This window comes from Hoplias malabaricus, chromosome 1, assembly GCF_029633855.1.
Source record: "Hoplias malabaricus isolate fHopMal1 chromosome 1, fHopMal1.hap1, whole genome shotgun sequence".
NCBI classification, from domain to species: Eukaryota; Metazoa; Chordata; class Actinopteri; order Characiformes; family Erythrinidae; genus Hoplias; species Hoplias malabaricus.
In genome coordinates, this window is record NC_089800.1 from 61860292 (window position 1) to 61883753 (window position 23462).

The 23462-nt window shown below is 40.7% G+C and overlaps 2 protein-coding genes across 5 annotated transcripts in view; one reads left to right on the forward strand and one right to left on the reverse strand.

The window, feature by feature from the left end:
- Positions 1-4052: 4052 nt before the first annotated feature.
- ralgapa2 (Ral GTPase activating protein catalytic subunit alpha 2) overlaps positions 4053-23462 on the reverse strand; it is a 112982-nt gene continuing 93572 nt past the window's right edge. For 2 of the 4 annotated variants that reach the window (XM_066669975.1, XM_066669958.1), the window contains one exon: positions 16474-18731. In XM_066669975.1, coding sequence (XP_066526072.1) covers positions 18574-18731 — 158 coding nt within the window. In that variant the 3' untranslated portion in view covers positions 16474-18573. Of the gene's footprint in view, positions 4161-16473; positions 18732-21084; positions 21122-23462 lie in introns of those variants that run through there. The other 2 variants (XM_066669983.1, XM_066669965.1) reach the window with 2 other exon arrangements.
- On the forward strand, positions 11625-14432 carry insm1b (insulinoma-associated 1b). Its single transcript, XM_066680840.1, has one exon. The coding sequence runs from the start codon at positions 11625-11627 to the stop codon at positions 13014-13016; it is 1392 nt and encodes a 463-aa protein (XP_066536937.1). The 3' UTR covers positions 13017-14432.

Genomic DNA, 23462 nt, shown 5'->3' on the forward strand with positions numbered 1-23462 from the left:
TTGATTGTGGCCTTGCAGTCCTCTTTTAAGTGATTTTGAGGGGGGTCTGTTTAATGTAATGTGGCCTACTGCACTGACATGGTTCGGTTGTATTCTGTCGATGATCTACAACCTGCACAATGCAATTACACGAGTAAAGAAAGGAAAGAGCAGGTCTGGTACACACCTAAAGAAAGGTGCAATTAAGGATTTATTAGAACAATGAGTCTTTACAAATGTTGATGGAAGTTGTTGTTCTGTTGTCATTAGTGGCTAACGTAAACGTCATGGTAAAGCGTTACATTTACAGCTAATGATATGTTGAATGCAATATGAGTATGGGCAATTTCATGGTAGATTTGTTACAGGTTTGAATCAAATGCTCTCTTATTTGTCGTATATTTTTTCCTTATATTCAGATATGGCCAGTCTTACTGTCAGTCCAAAAAATAGAAAATACTTTCAAAGCTGTTTAGTAACAACTGAAAATAAAGCATTTTTAAGTTTTAAATCTACTACGATTTGGACTAATAACCCGAATAACAAAACTCTATCCATGCAGTCTTCTTTTGATTTTCACTTTCAACAGGAACAACAACATCAACTGACAGCTTTCTTGAGACTTAAAGACTGAGGCAGTTCTGTCATTATCAGCAGTTGTCGTCAAATCATAGCACCATCATATAATCGTGACAGACATATAAACACGCATGCACAACACTTCTCCTTTAGCCTTACCAGCTGCTCCTGACCCCTGATCATGGCCTGTTCATCCTGACCATGTGCAGAGAGCTAGTGAGGTCTCTGACCATCACTCACAGAGACAGCTCAGCTCTCCAGCAGCATCAATCGCCTGTCCCCTCCCCTGACCCTCAAGGACAGAGACGGATGGGCTCCCCACTGACCTGCACCTTCTCCCTCTAGCCCCTGTCACAATGGGCATCTGTCACCAACTAATAATGGGCTGTAGTCAACGCCATAGAGATCAGGTCAAGTTTAGGCTTTTCCACATGGGGCCACCATCAAATGCATCAAATCTATCACCATGAGGCTATCCATGCAGAGCCTTAAGATGAATGCCACTCAACTTAATGGACTGGTCTGATAGCTTTGACACAGCAGTATGTTGTCCAACTTGTCTGCAGCATGTGGAGATACAACAGGAGAAATAATGGTAAGAGTCTGTTCTCAGGACAGGTTGTGTGTTACAATGAACAGGGACAATGATCCAGTATGAATGGGACTAACGTTCAAACACAAGAGTGGATTACACTGGATTCCAAGCGGGCAAACGGGAATAAAATTACAATTAAACGCAGTTAAAAACACAATTTCCACTTCATGAGAGGGGCAAGCAAACACAGGTATCGTCTCATAGGAGTTATAACATGCCACTACTGTTTTGGTGTTACTCCTGACAGCAGTGGTTCTGTGGTGGTCAATTATGAAAAAGGTTCTTATGTGGCATCACTCAAAAAACACTGTGTGTCATCGTCTTTTGTTTGTTTTGTATTAATGTAGCTGTAATCTTTGGTGGTAGCTGTGGTGTGTGGGAGTTATGTTTGACACAGTGGCCTATGAATGCAGGTACATGTTCAAATCTGAAAGTGACAAATAATCAGTAGAAATGCTCAAAAATCACTTGCAATAAATAAATGGTGCATTAATATCCAGAATATCTTTCCTTCTTCTCTAACATTACAGAATTGGAGGTTGTGACCTGGCAATGACCTAATGAACTATAAAATGTGTATTACTCTGTACTGATCTGAATATAAAATCATTTTTTAAATCGATTTATCACCACTTAGTTCTGGTTAGAGAGCGTGTTCAGGGATATGTGCAACATTCTCATCTCGCCCAACATCTGCCAGCACAGCTGGCCAGCTGTGGAGCACGCTGGAGGAATGCAGCTGCAGATTAGAGCCACCTGCCAGACTGAGATACCACAGCACTACAGCACTGACATTTCACCATGACATTTCAGATCCTGTCTCTGTCTCAGAGAGCCAGGCTCGCCACAGCTCTGCTCTTGTACTCTGCCACGTCGGGGAGAGACTGGATCAGACCTGAAAATAATGAACAGTGGCACATTTGGAAAGCACTACATGAGACGAATGGCAAGCACTGAACATTATCTGACACACTGATGTGGGCTTTGTGCTGTTTAGTCCATTACATTGTTTAGTGTTACGGTGACCAGTGCCTGTATAAGTGTGGATAACACAAGAACTGTGGGCAGCTCCAGTCAGAACAAGCAATTACAGAATGATTCTGAAGTTTATACAATACATTGTACAGATTTGTGGTCTAATGTTGACATATTTTCATACTTGGTTGATTTTTTTAAATTATTTTTTTATCGTAGATAACAAAGAAACACTGCAACTTTTTTGTCCTCTTCATTTAGGAATTTACTAAAAAATCAAGATGATCTTTATATTGATTCCATGAATTCTTCTGTCAACATCAATTTAAAAAATGTACATGTAATTAACAAACATACGCAAATATAAAAGCATCAGTGTTGTGTTTTTCACCTCTCTTCTATTTGTTTTCAGAAATAAGCAGAGATATTTTATTTATTTAATTAAGTCCAGTTTTAGAATTTGGTTGTATATTTATTTAGTTTTGTGGTTGATTATTCTTTTTGTTTTTGTGAGCAGCAAGCTTCTTCTGTCTCATATTTTCACATTGTCTTTACTGTCTCGTTTCTAATCTTCACATGTTTTCAACATTGTTCTAATCTTTTCTAATCTGTTTCAATTATAATTGCAGTGGCTTGTTCTCTATCATTGGGTTAACCAGAAATTCTTTTTATCAGGTTTTCTTCTATCATTCAAAGCTCAAGGCTATATGCATTGTTTAACAGATGATCTGCCAGGTCTGTCATAATTGTTAGGAGTCCAGTTTTTCGTAGTGTGAACTGTTTTTAGTGGACTTTTTTTGTCATAATTTATTCCTCTGAGATGTGAAGTTAGCCACCACCTCTCTTTGAAATTCTTTATGGCTTGGATTAAAAAAAATGCTGCAATAAATATATTACAGTAAATCTGTATGGGTGAATCCCTTTTCACTGTTTAGACCTACCCCTCCATTTTGCCTAGGGGTAGGGGTGTCTCAAGGCTTGTTGGGAATGGGGCAGGGCTGAGAGGAGGTCTATAAACCCATTGAAAGGATGATTTTTTATGGGCACACTCCAAACTAAGGGCTACGAAAGTGTTGTGTATCACTGGTTCGATGGTAGCATAAGCAAAGAAAGAAAGACACAAATGTCAGTATTTCTTCTTTAAAAACTATGATAACTATTTTATTAATATAGTTTTAGGCATTTTCAATGCATACCAAGTATAAAACATGGCTAATAGTTTGCAGAAGTCTTGGAATTTCCAATTCCACCTTAAATGACAACCTGATTACTGATTAGCTGTGGCTACTGCAAAATTTAAGGTGGAATCGGACATTTTTAACAAAAATCCGCCGAATAAGCAGTTGAACTCAGCTTAATAAAATAGCGAAGTAAATTTAGGGCGTCATGTTATCCATGTTAACATTCAGAGGCAGTTCTCTTGTATCGCTGCTGCGCGTCACTGAAGCACTGCTCTTTTTTGTATTCTGATGATGTATCATACCCTTGAAGGGTTGTCCTGTTTTACAGGGTAAGATTTTAAACACTACAACATGTAACTCAGTTCCAAGGAGCAAGATAACCTTCGACAACAAGCTGTAGGAGTAAAATTAAGAAATGGGATTCACCCTAAATATACAGTACAACAGTGTGAAAGTATATGTAAAACAATAAGAGTTGTGCAGATATTGCAGCCTTGAGAAGATCAACTGTGCAATATATGCAGCTGTAACAGGGACAAGTTATAGGTTATCCATTCCAGATCATTACATTACATAGTTACTTCAAGTAAAAGCAGTATTTATATATAGTGGCTTCTGTGTGTCCATGCAAATGATCAGGTCAGGGGGTGAAATGTGATATCATTTCAAAACAGAATAAAGGAACAGAATGAAACAAGATAAACAGAATGAGAGTGGGGCTTTGGGCTGATTACCTAATCACAGGCTTTGTACTTCCCATCAGTCCTTTGAAATGCTGCCACTGCAGCTCATCATGGCTGATCACATGAGAGATGGAGACCAGGGAGAAATCAGCCACAGAATCTCGAGCACTACGCAGAGAATAGAGGTGATTAATGTGACAATAACAATGAGAAGTTTATTTCAACATAACAGCCATCCCAGAGCAAGCTGGAGGATCACATAGGAGCAGATAGAAGCATGGGATCAATAAGCGTTAGACAATTATAAAGAGCCAGGCTAATTTTTTTGTAACATTTGTGGCATAATTCCATTTGTACAAGGTATGTAAATGACCTCTGTTCTTATTGTTCTTGAAAAAGATGAGTGTATTTGAGTTTGTAGATTTTCTGACATTACAAAAATAACACAATAGCAATGGAATGTGTTTGCACTCGTGTCTTAATAAATAGACTGCAAAGTGAAATGCTAACCTTGTCAAAGTAGAAAAAAATATCTGGGTGCTTTGGCCCTGTAAGCTGGTATCTGCTATATTTCTAGTGTTTGAGAGATTTCTACCATAAATTCCCAGTACCTCTTTTTTACACTGTGCTTTGTCACTGTGGTCTATTAGTCCACACGAATGACTCAGGTAGGCTCTCACAGTCTCCCACTACTCTGTGTGTGTGTGTGTGTGTGTATCAGATGAGTCCATGAGGGAGATGTAAAGGCATTGCCTGAAGCGTAGCGTCTGATCTCATTTGCTGGCTCTTATTATGCAAACCACTCCCTGACGCCCACCCTCTAATTAGGCCTAAATTAATTTGAGTCCAATCTTTCATGTCTCAGACCCGGGCTGTGCCTCTTCCCTCCATTTACAGAATCATATTAATGTTCGTGTGGGAACACTACTCCTGCAGATGAAAAGACTGATACAATTAATTAAGTCCTGCCTCTGTTTTTCCCCTCCTCTCCGAGGAGAAATGATAAGTGTGATGAGCAGGCTCTGATTAACCCCATTATATGGGCTAATAAGGAAGATCATATAAAAATCAAGGAAGCTGCACAATTATGGGGGAATGCAAATTATGGACGCTAACGAGCTGCATGTCAATTTGGGAAATGCTTTGTTTGGAAAATGTGACGTTCAGCATTCTCAACACAGGGTCATTTATCCGTTTGTGTGTACATGTGTGCGCATGCATAATTGCAAGAGTTATACGAGAGTGTGCATGAGTGCTTCATATTCTTTTTTTGCAGTTCCCTCATGCTAGGTTTCAGTAGAACTGCGGAGAGAGTAAAGTGAGTGAATGTCTTGCTTTCAGAACCATGGACAGCACTGAATGTTCTTCACTACCTGACTGGTGCTGAAATGGTTTAGACTCTGATAGAAAAAAATGGAAATGTAATTTAGAACAGATTCAGGATTAGAGGCGTTGTTATGCTAAGTGGCATTTCTCCATACCGCACTGTCATACAGTCACTTCAAACATTTGGACTAGCACTATCAGCTTTAGGGGCTGAGCACTGGTGTGACTGTTTTAATGCATACACTGAAAACAATTACTGTTGATATTTATGTGCCTAATTGATGCCCAATAAAATGTCTCAAGGTCCTCTTTAGTAAATGCAGTGGTTATATGTCTAGGGCTGTGACAACTCAAAGAACTGGTTACACAATTACTTGTATTCCTAAATTATTTGTGGAAACCTGTTTTATTGTTCTATTTAAAACCCAAAAACACTTTTTTGGGGCTCTTAGGTGCATTATACTTAAAGAGTAAATGTAAACAACAATTTCAAAGTCCAGTTCTCTCACTTGTTGGTCACGTGTTGTATGGTCCCTTACAGATGATTCGCTTTTTTTATTTACAAATTTATATATTTATTTGTTTATTTATTAATTTAATAAAATACTCTGAAATCTAAAACCTCCTCAGCCTGTAATGCATGGCATGAAATGCTCAGTATTTGACAATGCACTTCTACACAGCCATTCATTCATCTGTGGATAAAATTCACAACTTCATCCCCGAGGTAATGCTTAGTTTCGCTTTGCCTCCAGTAAAATATAAGCAACGGCTGAGATTTCAGCTGGTCATATGTCTTAGCTCCTGACATCTGAAACTGAATTCTTCTCTGGCTTAAATCCACAAACCAGTGATCAAATTACTCCAGTGAACTGAGCGGATGAGCTGCGCTATCACAGTAATCGACTCACACTGCTATTGTGGAGGACTATTTCCAGAAAAAATGACTGCTGGTCTCCATTGTATGAGCTGAGATATGAGGACAGGGAGAGTGAAATATTACAGTGGACAGTGTGTCCAGTAGCTTGGGTCATCCTGTAGGTGGTGCATTGCAAAAGAGCCCAAAACATGATGAACTACAAGCACTCAGTTATTAATGTATAGTTTTAATAAAACTGTCCGACTTTAAAACAGCAGAATTGATATCTGATTTCAGACGTATTGTAATTTGTTTATGCTTGGAGTTTATTTTCTCCATACAGTAGACGCTGAAATCTCCCTGAAATATCTTTGAACAGTATACATGAACAATGGAATAGAAGTGAGTGGTTTTACCTGTGTTTGTGTACTTTCAGTTCAAAGCAGGTGCAATGTATTTATTTTTGTTTCAGCAAAAACATATTTCTTTTTCTATCATTTACAGGATTCAGCTACTGGAGCTTGAGTCTGTGGACAGCGACTTTATGTGTGTGTGTGTGTGTTGGGGAGTGGGGGCAATGGGCAGCTGTATGTAAATTAGAGGCCCATCTCTCAGTGTCCTCACACAGACAAGCACGCGCCACGGAGCAAACACACGCGCATACTGCCAGCACTGGGGCAACAGGAGCGTGCGCCAATCACACGCAAACGCACACACACACAGAGAAACACACAGAACCACACACACAGTAAACTTCCACCTAAGAAGAATTTTATTATTCTTTTTTATTATTTATTATTATGTTTAATATTTTGAATAATTAGTATTTTTAAATTGTTGTTCCAAATGATATAATATTATTGGTAACGAGAAGCTTAGTTTTTTCAGGTGTCTACTAACTTTTGGCCATAAAATTGCACACCTTTCAAGTGATGAATCCATGCACCAGTTAAAGAATAATGCTGTAAAACTGAAACCATGGGGTTTACTTATCTTTAACTTGGAAAACAATGACATCTAGGAGTTTTACAGTGAGTATAAAAACTATAGGATTGCTTATATAAGCTCTTTCTGGTGTCAGAGCATATTCTCTGTGTTTGGAGTGAAACTCAGGCCAAACAGCTTCACTCTCAGCTCTTTTAGCCTTCTCATTTTAAGCAGAGATAAAACCTGAACAATAAGAAAGCAGGGCGTGGAAGGCTGTAAGGCTCAGGGCTAATGAAGCCACAGGCCTCTGTGTGTGTGTGTAAGAGAGATCAGCTATGTGGCTGTCATACAGCAGCTTTATGCTAATGAGGGGAACAATACTCGCTCATGCCTGCAGATTCATTCAGCCTCAGGATCCCCAAAGACTGGGCTCTCTGCTCTGCCCAGCACACTCACAAAGAGCTCCACACACTCTCATTTCATACACAGGTATTTCACTGCCTTATGCATGCATAAAACTGACTTTAAAATTACTGGTCACTCCAGTCCATTTATTACCCTGCAATGTTTACTATTCATTGTAGAACAATCTCAGAATGTCCACATACATAGGAACTTAAAGGGTTAAAAGACCATAACCCCAGGCTGGTTTGGTGTAGTACAGTGTGTGAAACTGGGTACTGGGGAATATCACTGACCAGTTAAATCATCATATAAGACACCACTAAGAGTGGTACCACTCCAATAAGGGACCTTGGGCAAGATTCCTAACTTTACAGTCGCCTAGCTCTTTAATATGATTAGAGGTCATAGAGCAAGTGGATGACAGATATAATGTCAAACACTACATTATTCTTTGCATTTTTGAAGTAACAATTTGATGTTAATGTAATTTTTCAAAGGCCTTTTTTAGCCCCACCCATTCAGTATGAAGTTATAAGGTGTGTTGTTCTCTGGTCAAGGCAAAATAATAGGCAGTCAATCAGAACAGAGGTCATTTGCACAGAAGAGTCTTTAAGAGAAACAGCCTGTTTCACTCGAGAGGATAAAAAGAATTATGAATTATGCTGATGTGTGAGGAAATTCTCCAGTGAAAAGCATGATTCTGACTTAGTTAAGATGTGGGTGGGGTTGTGTAGATGTTGGAAGGCGAATCATAAATTAAAGAAGCAGTCATTGCCATGGCTGAACAGACAGCCAGAGTTCCGGTTCTCATAAACTTAAGGATACTGTCCTGTTTATTAAGGTCCATTCATTTGTATTTAAGGAGCTAATGGAGCTTCACCTTCTTATATCACAGACCTAATTCAATCTCGTTCCTCTTCCATGTCTGTGAGGTCTTCAGACCAGCTGCTTTTGGTTGTCCCATCTCACTTATAAATGGTGGTTTTACAAGGGTCCTTTCTTAAAGGAAATGGTTCTATATAGAACCCTGAACACTTGAAGAACCTTTAGCATGATTAAAGGGTTTTTTGATGAGGAACCCATTTAGAAAAGGGTTCTGTATGGCACCAAACTGACAATGTCAAGCTTAGCTGTTTCTCAAAGGTTCTGAACCATAGCACATTCTCCATCAGTCTGAAGAACCCTTTAATCATGCAAAATGTTCTTCAAGTGTTCTATACGGAACCATTTTCTTTAATCAAGAACCCTTGTCGAATCATCATTTTTAAGTGTGATGGTCTCAGCTGAACCTCTGGAACAGTCTTCTTCTGGACATTAGATCTGAACACACACTGTTTTCAGAATTACTTTGAAATCTTAGTGTCACCAGACTGCTCACGAACTCTGTAAAGACTTGTGATTATCTGTGTGGAATGTTGGATGTTTCATTTTATTTATTTATTTATTGCATCTTTTACAGCACGTTGGTTTTCAATGTGCTCTAAAGCCTAATAAATTCTTTATTTACTAAAAGACTTATGTGGGGTATTAAGTGTATGACACTGGGAAAACTGGCCCTGGCCCGGAGTTGAATGCTGGAGCCTGAAGGTGCTGTGAAAGCTGGTAACAGAAGGATCAGTGTGAACTGAGAGCTCGCTGCTGTTAGAAGCAGAGAGTCAGGAAAATGCAAAAGATCTAAACGCTCCTTCGAGACGTGATGATGATGATGATGATGATGACGATAAGATGCACTCTAAAATAAAGCGGCTGATCTAATCCCTGAGCTGGGGGCTGTTTAATGACGCTGCGGTGGGCTTTGGGCTGACCTCCGGTCGCCTCTCGTGCTGGCGGCTGATCTGCCCCCAGCACGACACGCGCCCGTCTGTGGACCGCGGTGCGCGCGTGTGTCCTAGTTCACGGTGGAGAGGTCACTATGCTTTTCAAACGCAAAACGCCTGTGACGGCTGCGCAGACGCGGCCATTGTGTTCCGAGATGAGAGCTCTTCTTATTACTTATGTATGCGCGAGACAGCTGATTGCTAAGTCGAGTTAAACTACCGAGACTGACACGTGCCCATTACACAGCGACCTCGCGCTCCCGCTCCGCTCCGGTCATTTACGGAAACGGTAATGAGAGAGAGAGAGAGAGAGAGAGAGAGAGAGAGAATGAACACAATGACATTCACACTGGACAACTGATAAATAAAAAAATAATCATTAAGACACATTCCAAATATCCGTAAAATTATGACGAGTTCCACGGCTATTACACAATGAGCAAATTCAGTTAACAAACCAGCAAATAAAACAGTAGACAAACACACGAATAGTGAACAATTCAGCTAATAATTCAAGAAACCAACCAGTAAACAAACAATAAACAAGCAACAATAGAGAACACGTGAGAAAACAAAATAATAAATAAATGAACAAAAACACTGAACTAACAAGCAAAATAGTCAGTGAACTAGCAAAACTAGTGAAAACAATCCACAGAAAACTATCAGTAAACAAGCTTTTAAAAACACCAACAAATTACCCAGTAAACAAAAAGCGAAGAAAATTGTATGTAAACTAGCAAATAAACTAGCAAACAAACCTAAGCAAACCACCATAACCAACAAACTGACTGTTAAATAATCCAGGACAAGAAAACCCTGCCAATACAGTAATTAATAACCCAGTAAATGAACCAGCAACCAAACAATAAAAAAATTATAATAATAAATTCCAGCAAACAGCAGGGTAAACAAGATAGTAAATAAAACACATACAACCCAGTAGAAAAAAAAACGTAAACAACCAAGTAAATAAAAGTTGCAAAATAGCTTTGCTATAAAAAATGAAATATGAAATTAAAGTATCAGAGCCATGCAGTACCTTGTGACCTGTTGGAAGCTTTAGTTTGAGATTTCTCATAAAAGATCTGAGTGATTGTAGTTTAGAGTTTCACTTTTTATGGATCTCAGTGATGATCATTCTCAGACCACACAACAGCTACACTCTTAAAAAAACATTTATTGTATGTTTGTAAGTTTTCATGACAGAAAATGTATGTCATTTATGATCCCTGATTAAAGGCAGTGAAAACCTCCCCGTGTCCCACCCCAGTGACCGTCAGAGGCACCACCAGTGGCAGTGTGGCTGAGTTTTGCTGGATGTATCATATAAACAACATAATATGGAACAAGTTATGACACTTGTATTCTGGGCTATATTTCATTAAGTTCCCAACTCTGAAGTGTCCTGAGTTCCACTGTCGATGCGGTGGTGTCTTTAGTTGTCACTCTTTATTCAGGGAACAATAGGACCATATTCTACAAGATTTTAAAGTTGTGTTGATTTCACTCTCCACTTCATCTCTAATCATTTTCTACAGGATTTTTTTAAAAACACTGTCACCTCTCTTTCTGGAGAACAGAATGCAATGTACCTTTAAGGAACACAGCTGGACTTTAACAATGTGTGGTTCTGTACCGTACAGTGCCTTTATTTTCTGACAGTCTATGAATATACACAGGACCAGTGACTCAGCCAGACAGGTTTTATTTCTCACTGCTCTAACTGTGTGTGAGGTTAGTGAGATGGTGATGGTGGTCCTGATGATGATGGTGGGAGTGCAGTTTTCCGAGAGGCCACTCTGTGCAGCGTCCTCTTCAGGGAGGGGCTAGTGGAGGGAATTAACGCAATAAAAAAGCGCAGGTACATCTGCTCAGCAAATCGGCAGCTTTTTCCTCCGTAGCATCCCACTCCCCCCGCCCCCCCTCTCCCCCTCTCCTCCTTCAGCCCAAAGTCTTTCAACCCTCCCCCGAGCGGCGGGGGCAATTCCACAGAGATCCTCTCCGCGTTTGATTGGCCGAAGGAGAAGCGGCGAGGGGGCGAGAACAATAGCATCATCCGTCCTTAAAAAGAGTGCAGCTATGTACCGAGAGCGGAACAAAAACACGCACACACGCATACACACAAAAAACCAAAACATTGCTGGGGAGGGAGGAGAGAGGGAGGCACACCCATATCTCCACATCTCCGCATCTCCATTCCCCTCCAACCAAAAAGCCAACGTCCGCGGCCGTGGATAACGCGCAGCTCGTGGCGTTTCACACTCCAAGTGCCTTCGCTCGTGTCCGCCCGCCGCAATGCCCAAAGGCTTCCTGGTGAAGAGAAACAAGCGAGCGGCCCTCGTGTCGTACCGGATCCGAGTCGAGGATGACGCTCAAGCCGCCAGCATCGCCGCTTCGCCTTCATCCTTATCACCATCATCATCGCCATCACCAGCATCTCCCCGATCTTCACCATCCTCTCCACCTCCACCTCCACCGCCGCAGCCACCGACGCTGTCCGCGTGCTTGAGCGTCCACCGTGCCGCGCATCCTCCGCCGGTGCAGTTCGGAACCCCTGAAGTCTCTTGCCGTCCGCTGTGCAGTCCAACGAGGCCCGTGAGCGCGGAGCACGAGCGCACGCGCTACTTCGAAAGGAGCTTTAACGTAGGCTCGCCCGTCTCCGCCGAGTCCTTTCCCGGGACCCCCGCTTCCTTCACTGGCCTGGACCACCTCCTCTTCGCTCCCGTGGACCTGAAGATCGGCACGAGCCGCAGCAGCAGCAGCAACAGCAACAGCAACAGTCACCGGACAGCGAGCACCAAACGGCCTTCAGCGGACAGCGCCAAGAGCAAAAGCAGCGCCGCCAAGAAACCCAAAGCCATGCGCAAGCTCCACTTCGAGGACGACGTCACCACGTCCCCGGTGTTGGGGCTACGGATCAAAGAGGGTCCGGTGGAGCCAAAGCCTCGCGCGTCCTCGGCCGCGTCGTCCTCATCAGCTTCATCCTCAGGCAGCGGCAAACCACTGGGAGAGTTCATCTGCCAGCTGTGCAAAGAAGAGTACGCGGACCCCTTCGCTCTGGCGCAGCACAAGTGCTCGCGCATCGTGCGCGTGGAGTACAGGTGTCCCGAGTGCGAGAAAGTTTTCAGCTGCCCGGCGAACCTCGCCTCTCACCGGCGCTGGCACAAACCGCGCACGCAACAATCTGGCCCCAAAGGGGACCCGTCAAAACCAGCAGCAGGAGCCCCGAGAGCCTTCACCGGGGTCAGCAAGGAGGCGAACGCGGAGAGAGACTCTTCCTCCTTGTCCTTGTCCTCATCTTCCTCCTCCTCCTCCCCGCGGAGCCCCGAGGCGTTCGAAGGCGAATCCGGTTCATCTGAGGACGGCCGTGGCATTAAAAACTTCAAGCAGCAGGCGCACAAACCCTCCAGAGCTGAGAGCCCAGACAGCGCGGGATTCTCCGGAGATGACGCCCTGAGCGCAGCCGAGCCCCTCCTGGCGTGTCCCGTGTGCGGAGAGAGCGCGGCTAGCGGCGCGATCCTGGAGCGCCACGTGCGACTGATGCACGCCGCGCACGTGTTCCCGTGCAAACACTGTCCAGCCACTTTCTACAGCTCGCCGGGCCTCACCAGGCACGTCAACAAGTGCCATCCCACGGAGAAGAGGCAGGTCGTGTTGCTGCACGTACCCGTGCGCCCCGCGTGCTGAAACGGGAGAGGAAAGCAACTTTGAATCTACAGGGGTGTTTTTTACCACTGCACAATCTACTAAACACAAACGGGAAGCACATGGTTCATATTCCACTGAAACACTGGAACCGTTATTACTACAACAAACGAAACTTTCAGCACCGGGCTACTTAGCTTCACATACTGCCTGTTATGAAAACAATATACAGCACTCTTTGTACACGGTCACATACAAAGTCCATATTTATACCATCAGGCAGAAACAAATGAATGCTTCCTATTTCTGTCAAAGACGAAAATATGAGGCAAAACCAAACACAGTTACGTAGAACTTAGCCTAGGTTAGCATCCTAGCTTACCATAAACACGACTTTAAAAAGGTCTACAGTTGGCGGTTTTTACTGTAGCACATTCTAGCGCACTCTGTATTCACGTAGCAGCACTTGGCGACTTTATCCTCACTTGGACCCATGGGTAAAGCATTAAATAGTCAGTAAATAATTGTGGGTTTCAGCTGGGAGTGTTAGCAAGAGCAGCACTCCAGCCTCATTACCAACACTGACATTACCAAAACATCACAAAACCGATAGCATAGGTACTGGATTAATGACCAATGAAAAAAGAACAGCTCTAGTACTTTGTGCAGTGGACAAAACTGTCCTACATTTATATTCTCAGATTTCCCGCCACTCTGGGTAGCCTCAAGAAAAAGTATTAGTTTGGTTGTGGAATGGTATTTTTCTACCCGTAAACTAGCTTCTAGACCTAAGATAACGTCCAAACTTCGGTGTACCTCCGTGAAAAATAAAACAAACAAAAAAATAATAATAATATTAAAAAAAACGAAGAGATAAAAACGCCTCGAATTCACATGCTGTACGTTTTCTTCATCCGTAGCTTTAATCTATAAATGTATAGTGTGTGAATTGCAGGTGGTGGGGACTCTCACCTGAGGGAGAGTTCCCCTTTAGAACATAGAACCACAAATGCCTTTAGAGAACCACGTCAAACTCTCGCTGTACAACTGCCTTAAAACTCGGTGTACTTTTATTTTTTTATTTTATTTTTTTTACCTTGAATGTCTGCACATATTTACAATTTGCTATCATTTTAATGTGAAATGCCTGTAATATGTTTTAATCGTAATATTTTATTTATTTATGTATTTATTTATTATCTCCATCACTTTGTCTTGTGAATGATTGTGAGTTAATTCGTGCGTCAATATTGTGTCTTATCTCCTATAGCCAAAATATTTTTTTTTGTTTTTGTTTTGTCGTGGGGTTTATGAGTTCTGTAGGCCTGTGTCTCCAGTGGTCTTTACAATCTCAGCCCTTGTAAACGTGAAGCTCTTATAGATGCAATCCTTTTTCTATGAACAGCTTATTTTCATAAATGTTGCCATTAGCGCTTTAATGTTCATGTTCATGTTGTGTTGGCTACTGAAACAATAAAAATATTTTCAAAATGAAAGAAAATCTCTGAGTTAACTGAATAATAAATATAAAATTAAGAAAATTACAGGAAGCATATAGAATTTTAACACAGAATACACCTTTAGAGTAAGTTACTCTTTACTGTCTCTTAATTTCACTACTGCTCTTCCCTAAATTAAATTTAATACATTAAATACAGTAATATGCAATCTAACTAGTGTTATCCAAATTAAATAAACACTTTAAATTACATAAAGCAAAGCAAAAATGGAGGAAAAACACAGTGGAACGCCATGCTTCTCAAAAAAAAAAAAAAAAAAAAAAAAAAAAAAAAAAAATCCTACGACAATGCGTAAATAAACACAGTCAAATATTGAAACGCATCCCATATCTACAGTCTGAGGGTAGAATGGGTTTGGCAGCTCTAGGTGTTGGAGTGTGTGCACCTGTAAGTGTAGAACACAGTCTGTTTGGCCTGCTGGAGAGTAGAGGGGAGACAGATGGGACGGGGTAAGGTTACTTTCGCTGCTCCCCAGGCTGCAGCTAAAAAGCAGCACAACCTCTAACCTCACCGACCCCGTCCCACCCCACCCACCAACCTGCCAGAGCATGCCAGCCTCAAACTGGACCATTTCACACCCACACCATCGTGTCTATTCCTGACCACAACATAGACTCCAGAAAATGTTAGGAAGGTAATATAAAAAATAATAATAATACTAATACTGATTAGCGCTTGGCTAAGAGCATTCATACTATAGCCTGCACTGAAATAAAAACACATCCTCTTCAGTGATACTAAATAAAAATGCATTTTCATAGCACTGTCATAAATAAGCTATTAAAAACAGTAACTGAAATGTATTGGCACTACAATTGACATATTTTAAGATGTTTTAAAACAAAAAAAGTAACTATCAAAAATATCAAAAACAAACACTCAAAATGAATCTCAAATTGATTTAATGAAATGTTCAGATTTTCACATTTCTAGTAAAGATAGAATGATTACTTTTCCATTAAAAACTGATATGTTAACAAGTCATGAAGAAATTTTCAAGCTTCCAACCCCACCCCCTCAACATCTTTTACAAAGATTATTTTACAGGCATTAATATATTTATATCCTTCAGGATTAGGAGCCCTCGCAAAAAGGACACAATGTACAAGGAGAACAACTAAATGTGGAATAAACACAGCTGTCACTTCACTTGAGTTAGACCAATTTCAGTAAGACACATTCCCTGGCAGGGACCACATCAGCACCTTTAAACCAAACACCTACGAAACCTACAGAGAACCCAGACCAAAACTAGAGGACATGAGAGAAAGTCTTCACTACAGAGACTGGTCACATGATCCAGTCCTCACAGTTCAGGGCAGCTACAAATGGGCAGGTGCATTCGTGGCTTGGATTTGGGCTGACGTTTGCATACATTCCTCACAATTCTTCATTCAAAATGGAATTAAATAATCACGACTCCTATGTTGCCTATCAGTGCTCTAAGGAGACGACCACACACACACACACACAGAGACAAACACAAATCCAAGAGGAAAAAAAAAAAAAAAAAATATATATATATATAACCCCAACACCCAAAAACCTCAGAAGTTGTCAAGAGTCAGAAAAACAGAAAGAAAACAGACAGAAAGGTGTAAATGTAAAGGTAAGGCAAAGTAGTGCAACGTGTGTCATGTTGCAGATTGGGCGGAGCTTACAGAGTGTAACACCTGGCTTCCATGTCAACAAGGCTAGATCACTATGGAAACGAAGAAGGGGGGTGGGGGGGTGGCGTCAGGGCGTTGGCAGCACCAGGCTGCCCCAGGTCTGTGTGAAGGGAGAGAGACCGTAGTATAGAGTGAGAAAGAAAAATAATTAGAAGACAATTTTAAAAAATAAATAAATAAATAACAGAGAGAGGGGTTTAGAGGAAAAAATGAGAGCGTGGGAGAAAAAGTATATATATATATATATATATATATATATATATATATATATATATATATATATATATAAAGCAAGAAATGTGATGTCAGGAAAGAAAGAAAAACAAAATGGAAAAACAGGAAAGGGGGGAATTAAATTAAAATTAAAAAAGTATACAAATGAAAAAGGAAGAAAACAAAACTGAGAAAATAGAAAACAAAAGAAAAATAACAGAAAAAAGAAAATAATCAAAGAAAGAGAAACAAGAAGGAAAAAAGTAAGATGGAGCTTTGCATTTGTGCAAGAGGAGCACTGGCATGTGCCCCATTTCCCTGCTGGTATGGTAGAGGGCACTCAGAGTAGCAGGAGAATGAATAGGAGCAGGTGGAGGAGCACTGCCATCCAGAGATCCAATCACAGACAAGCGCTCTCACACGACTCTGAAATGTATAGAGTGTCCCTGAAGCCCTCCAGATCCAAGAGCACAGCGGAGGTGGAAGGTATAAGAACGATGGGAATGAGGGGAAAATAAACGTGGCAGACCACGGTCAGTGGGGGGGTGGGGGTCTGGATATGGACAGGCATTGCACAGGCACTGTGTTAGCTGTTAGAAGCCCCCCCTCACACATAAACAATATATTCATTCACAAACTCTCACTCAAACACACTCACACCAGTGCATGGAGTTAAGATTCACCTGAGGCTCCGGTGGCAATTTCATTTAGCATGTAGTCAGCCATACATCATTATGATAGCGGATATTAATTTGTATATACAATAAGACAAAACAGGAAACCCATATCAAAAAAAATGTAAAGCAATATACAATATACATCCAAGCATTAATAAAGGAAAGCCATGAACAGCTCTAAACTATCACCATCAGTGTGTGCAAGCACACTCTAGGAAACATTGGAATGTCGTAGTAGCATTACAAGACAAAAACAGGACTTCAAATTACAGAATATGGAGAAAGATTAATCCAACACGTCAACGGAACACAATACAATTACAAACGGAGCCATTCTGATCCTGCGTACTTGCATGAATCAAATGTTTAAAATAACTACTCCAGTTATTTAAAAGGAAAGAAAAGTACAAAAAAAACTCAAAATAACAGGCCATTTCAAATCATCCCATTGTAATAAGAAAGGTCACACTTTGTCCACTCAAGACATGCACGTTGTATAAAAGGTGGCCCTTTTCACAAAAGAAGCAGGGTCATCTTTAGTCCAGAATCTTGACTACTTCGTGGGTTTACAATCCCACTGTGATGATAAACATGACTGCTCTTGGTGCTACATTTTGCTCATGGCTGGTGCATGCGAGACCATTTCCTCTATAAGATCTATGAAATCCTAATGAATCTTAAATGCAGCTCTTACGAATGACCTCTCAAGGAGGGCATAATGACTTATGACAGCGCCTCCCTCTCTTCTTCCTAAAGGAAAGGACTGAATAGGGGTCAGTGCAGAGAAATTCAGTACCCTCCCCTTAATGGCAAATGTTTCAGTGTTTAAGACATTAGGAGCTTCAACTTAAAGGGTATTCACATCATGTTTTGTGACTGAATTATTGTGAAAAGTTTGCTGCTCAATTCAGTTAAGAGTCTGAAGAGTTGCATGTAGTTAGAGAACAAACAGTAAATAATGAATGCAGGGTGACTGCCACTGAGGTTACACTTCTATGCCTCCAGATGCACGTTTCTATATTATAACCAGCAGGTCAAAGTGCTTCAGACCTCTGCTCTTACCAATTGTTGCAATTTTATACTTAAAATTCTGTTTTAATTATCAACATTTATAGATGTCAGTTCATGTTTTCAGACTTAGTTTTCCTTGTATTATTTGCTCCAGCAATAATGATGCTACTGGCTAAACCAAACTGAGTTCTCTACCTGAAAAAAGTGCAGTAATTTGAATGACTCAGCCTTGGTAAAGCATCACATTAGTATGACAGTAAAATCATCTCTCAATGCTCCCAAAATTCAATCAAAAAACGGAAGCAGATAACAATTAGAAATCATTGTATGTACAAACCAGATGAATAAAATTCCAGTTTTAAGTGGCAAAACAAAGAAAACTCACATTTTCATCACACAAACAGACAGAAATACATTCTTCCATACATTCAAATCCACACAGGGCACAGTTAGAGTACACTGCAATCTGCAGGGGCTCGGTGAAATGGTTATTGGCATTAGGTGGAGCTCAGTTGGAGGACTTGCTGATGGCGCTGGCTGAGCGGCGGAGTTTTCCAGAAACGCGGTTCTTGGAGGCTCGGGGCAGTGTGGGGGAGACCTGCTCAGTGGACTCGCTGGTCGCCACAGTAACGCTGAGCTCAGCGCTGGTGCTGCCACTGAGGGAGCCTGAGGAACAGCAAGTGACAGGAGAAACATCAGCCACAGTGACAAGACTGCGAAGATCAGCTCAAACACATGCTACAGTGGCCATGCCACTGCTGGGTGACTGCATGCCAACACTGCTTTGGTAGGGCCTCCACGGGTCACAGATCAACCAACACAAACAAAGACATTATTAGTCTTATTGATATGATTTAGACGAAGGTCTTCTGACCTTGGACCTAGTTTGTTAAAAAACACAATTACAAATATATAAGACTACCATGCAGTGGATTAGAATCATTGCTTTAACATTTAGAATCACTTTTCTGAACGCACAGTCAATTTAGCTGCAGCTGAATGTATAAAAGGGTATAATTATGATCAACTTCACACTAAACAATTAGTAGAAAACTAGCGGAAAAAATATTTTGATGGATGAATAAAGTTGTAGGGAACGTATGATCCTGAAACAACTGAGAAAGATGCATAACATCAAGAAAAAAAAATAGGTTTGAACATCATTCAGAATGTATAACAGTAAATAAATAATTACTTAATACTTAGCTAAAATACTGAACAAAACAGCTATACAATTCTTTTTAAGCTAGTTTATGACATTGAATGTAAAATATGACAAGTGCATTAACTATAATATTAATATGACCATTAATATGTCCAAACATTTGGATGGTAGTGTAAGCCCTGTCACAGACTTGAAAGACAAAGAGGTCCTATTTCTCATTGTGTTGTTTTCATATTTCAGCTCACTACATTACATACGTAAACAGGTTTATATGTAACTTGGAACCTGGTGGATTAAAAATTTAAAATCTAAAAAACTCTTTATACTAAAGTTAATGTCAGAATACTTTTCTAAAGAGAATTCCAGACACGACCTGTCGGTCTCTGTGAGTTGGACTGGATGACTAACTGAACACGTTACTGTTGGGATTGGGAGTACATTTCTGCATGAATACATTGAACTTTTTATTAATTGCATGAGCTGTACAATAATTCCAAGAAAAATCTTAAATTTAAAAGCAAAATTAAGATACAGTGCAGCATAAAGTAGCTGATATTTCTGCCCGTCGTCTTGAAGGTCTGAAATTGAAAAAGCTTTCTGCTTTGTAAAGATGGCATCTGCTTGGCTATTTCCTTTCTGTCTTTCTGTTCTGCTGCTTTCTCTCTTTTTTCATGGGCATCTCAAGTTACAGAGAGCAGATGGTGTGGGGAGCATGCACTCATTGGAGAGTCCACAGTCTCCCTGCCCTCCACTCCAGGGCTTCGCTGAAAGAGGGGGAGGAGGGCCAGAACAACGCTCCTTCTCCAGATGAAAGGATGAAGGGAGGAGTGAACGAGTGCAGGGACGTCCAGGCTTCATCTACACACAACCTGTATCCAAGTTGCTCTGTGCACAAGATGCCAGCAGTGAGGAAACAGACTCACCTACAGGTTTATACTGTAGCACTTATGGAAGTGCCCTATTCCAGACGCTGTGGAAAGTATAAATAAGCCCTTTGCTGGTTATTTCTATTCTTTCCCATAAACTAGAACTGGATTTTCTTCTAACATCATGGAACATCATGGAATGTTTTACTTACTTTACTGAGAGCACAAAGGGCTTCCTGAATGAATAGAATGTTTACTCATGGATGACTGCAGGCTCAATATTTCATAAAAAAAACCCAACTACTCAGATAAATTCAAACATAAATCAACATGCTTATGCAAATGTAAATAAATAATTTTTTAAAAAAGTTATAAGACTTTGGAGATAAAGAGAGATACTCAATAATGTAATAATGGAGATAATTTATATATTTATCCATCTATCTAGACAGATAGACTAGATAGATAAAGAGAGAGAGAGGGAAGAAGGAGGGATGGGGAAAAAAATAGTAAAATGTACTTCATCCCTATTGGCTCCCAGCAGCAATCCAAACAAAGCGTAAGTGACAAAGACATTTTCCAGTAGGGCAGGTGTTAGTGTCAGATGTGGCCCCAGGCAAACAGGCACACGCAAGAGGACAAAAAACAGAGGGGGGGGGTGGGGGGGGGTGGAAGAGTGAGGATAAAGCAGAGACATGCCAGAGAGAAGTAGAGACAGAGAGAAGGCAAAGAGGGTACCCATACCCTACATGCTGCTACTGTGTTACAATTGGTCCAGCCGTGCGTCTCACAATAATCTGACCACTCTAATAATAGCCAGCCCCAAAACAATCCTCTCTCTGTATTCATTTAAAAACCTCTGGGCTAATGCAGCTCATTAGTAAAATAAAGAGGGGAAGATGAGTAGACCAGCCCAAAAAAAGAGCGCAAGGTGGGGGGAGGGATGGGGGGTGGCAGTTAACAAGCGTCCAGTCAAGCAAAGTCTTACCTTCATTTACAGAACTGACACCTGTAACATTTCTAATCTATAAAAAGGAGAGAAGACAATAGAGCAACACGTAAGACGCAGACACCGTTACAGGGTCACAGGAAACAGAGGATTTGATATTGTGTGTGCGTGTATGTGTGTGTGCATTTTAGTTTTGGGAGGTGGAGGAAAATTGAGGGCAGGAAAAAAGGAGCAGAGAAAGAAGAGACAGAGGGAGAAAGGGTGCTGAGGGTTGTGAGCTGAAAAAGCTTGTGTGTTTCTCTGATGTGTTAGTAGTTTCTCCTGTGAATAAAAGTAGGACATGACAAAAAAAGAACCGCATACATAGACAAAAGAGCTTAAAACAGTACTCTGTGACAGGCTGTCCATTTATGGGAAACGCAGAAAGAAAAGCACATTTTCTGTGTAGTCTTTTCAGTCGGTCCCAGTTCAACACTGCATAGTATTATGTGGAAAATGACAAGACATTCACAAAGAACAGCACGGACTGAATGAGGAGACAGAAACTGCAGTCTGTGAGCTGCACAGAATCTACAAAGTTACAGATCAGTCAGAGCTGGAAATACTTATATTCACAGCTTTATTGAAACCACACCAAGCAGCAGTAAATGTGACAGGCTTTAAAGAGAAAACCTTGGAAAGTCTGGGTTCACTGCTCAGACCTTTGTGGTTTTCATTCATTTGTCACTTCACTTGTAGATTCTTTACTATGATCAATAACACAAAAGCAACTCATTGATCACTCCATTGTAAGCTAAAGGAATGAGGATCTATATGTACAGCTATGAGACTCAAATTAAATTGTATCAGTGACACTTGCATTCTTCCCTGCACTCAGAAAATTGTATGTGGAGAGAACCTTCCTCATTGAAATAACTGAACATATGTGGGGTTAAAAAAAAAGAAAGAAGGAAAAAAAAAAAAATTAATATATTTTCTAGAGCTACCTTGCAATACAATATCTGACATCAGTAATACCAATATTGTAAAGGCCTTGTCAATGATGACAAAATAAATATACACACACTGTACACACCTGTTCAATAGCAGAAAAGCACACCACCATAATCACATTAACGCTCACAGTATTCATGTCAATGTGATTAGATTAGCAGTGGGTGTATTGAAGTTAATAACACATCCATGTAGCACACTAGAGTTCAATCCCGAGTCTGGGTAAGTACAGCACACTACACCAATAAGAGTCCTTGGGTAAGACTCCTAATACTACAATCACCCACTGGAATAAATGAATAGAACTGTTACATACTAAATAGCCTTGCATTCCTTTTGCCACTTAACGTGGCCAAAAACCACTTTCAACTGCAGGAAAAGATATTAGACTAACATGCAAAAGGACCAATCACAGGGCTGCTATTTTGTCATGGCGTGTATAAGGAGGCAGTCTTTATGATTCACGTTGGACCAATAAGAGCCACGATACATGGAAGTGCATGTATGCGGATGTACAATGAGCCAATAGGAATGCAACTGGAGGAATCCTGACAATGAGGCCAGGTTAGTGCACTGAAAGTATAATTTTTTTTTTATGTGAAATGCTCAGTTCTATAGACTACCCCACAAAGATATTACATTAAACAGTCACAAGAACATTGTTTTTTTCCCTAAACCAACAGGGAAAAATAGTAAAACCCTTCGATATTAAAAACAGACATTTCAGATATTACCATTCATGGTTCTGAAGACTAGTACAATAAAAAAAAAAATGTTCTGTACATTGCAACATTTCACCTCAATGTTTTAAATGACCACAAAGTATTAAAAAAAAAGTATGGAAACCCCCTTTAAAGCGAATAACAAGGTCTGCATGAACACTTAAAAATCCCCAAAGACTTTTGTTTGGCTATTATTGATGAGATGGTGACAAATGTCAACACTGCATAACAAGCTAAACAATAATGACAAAACTATGTATAAACAAACACGGTTTCCACAGGAATTCCACAGAACACTTCGATTTTATAAATAAAAAGAATGGCTGCATGTGTGTACTGAATTCATATGTCACAGCTGAGAGTACATGCAGGGACAACTGGACTGGAGCGCACTTGGAGTGAGGGGTTTGGATGGTAGGGTACACAGGGGTGACATGCCTAAGTGAGGAAACGGGAAAAAGTCTTACACGCTAGTTTAGACCAAGAGTACTCCGTGTCCCATACCATGCCTGGCCAACGCCTGCCTGCTGTTGTGGATGAGATGTTAGTGAAGAATGGAGCAAGGATACACACACATACACATATACCCACACACACAAAACTGATTTGGTACAACATTTACATTAATAGCCCCTTTAAAAGATATAATAAAACGATTATTTTTCTGTGGTACACAGTCCAGGCATTAAAGCTACAACCAGA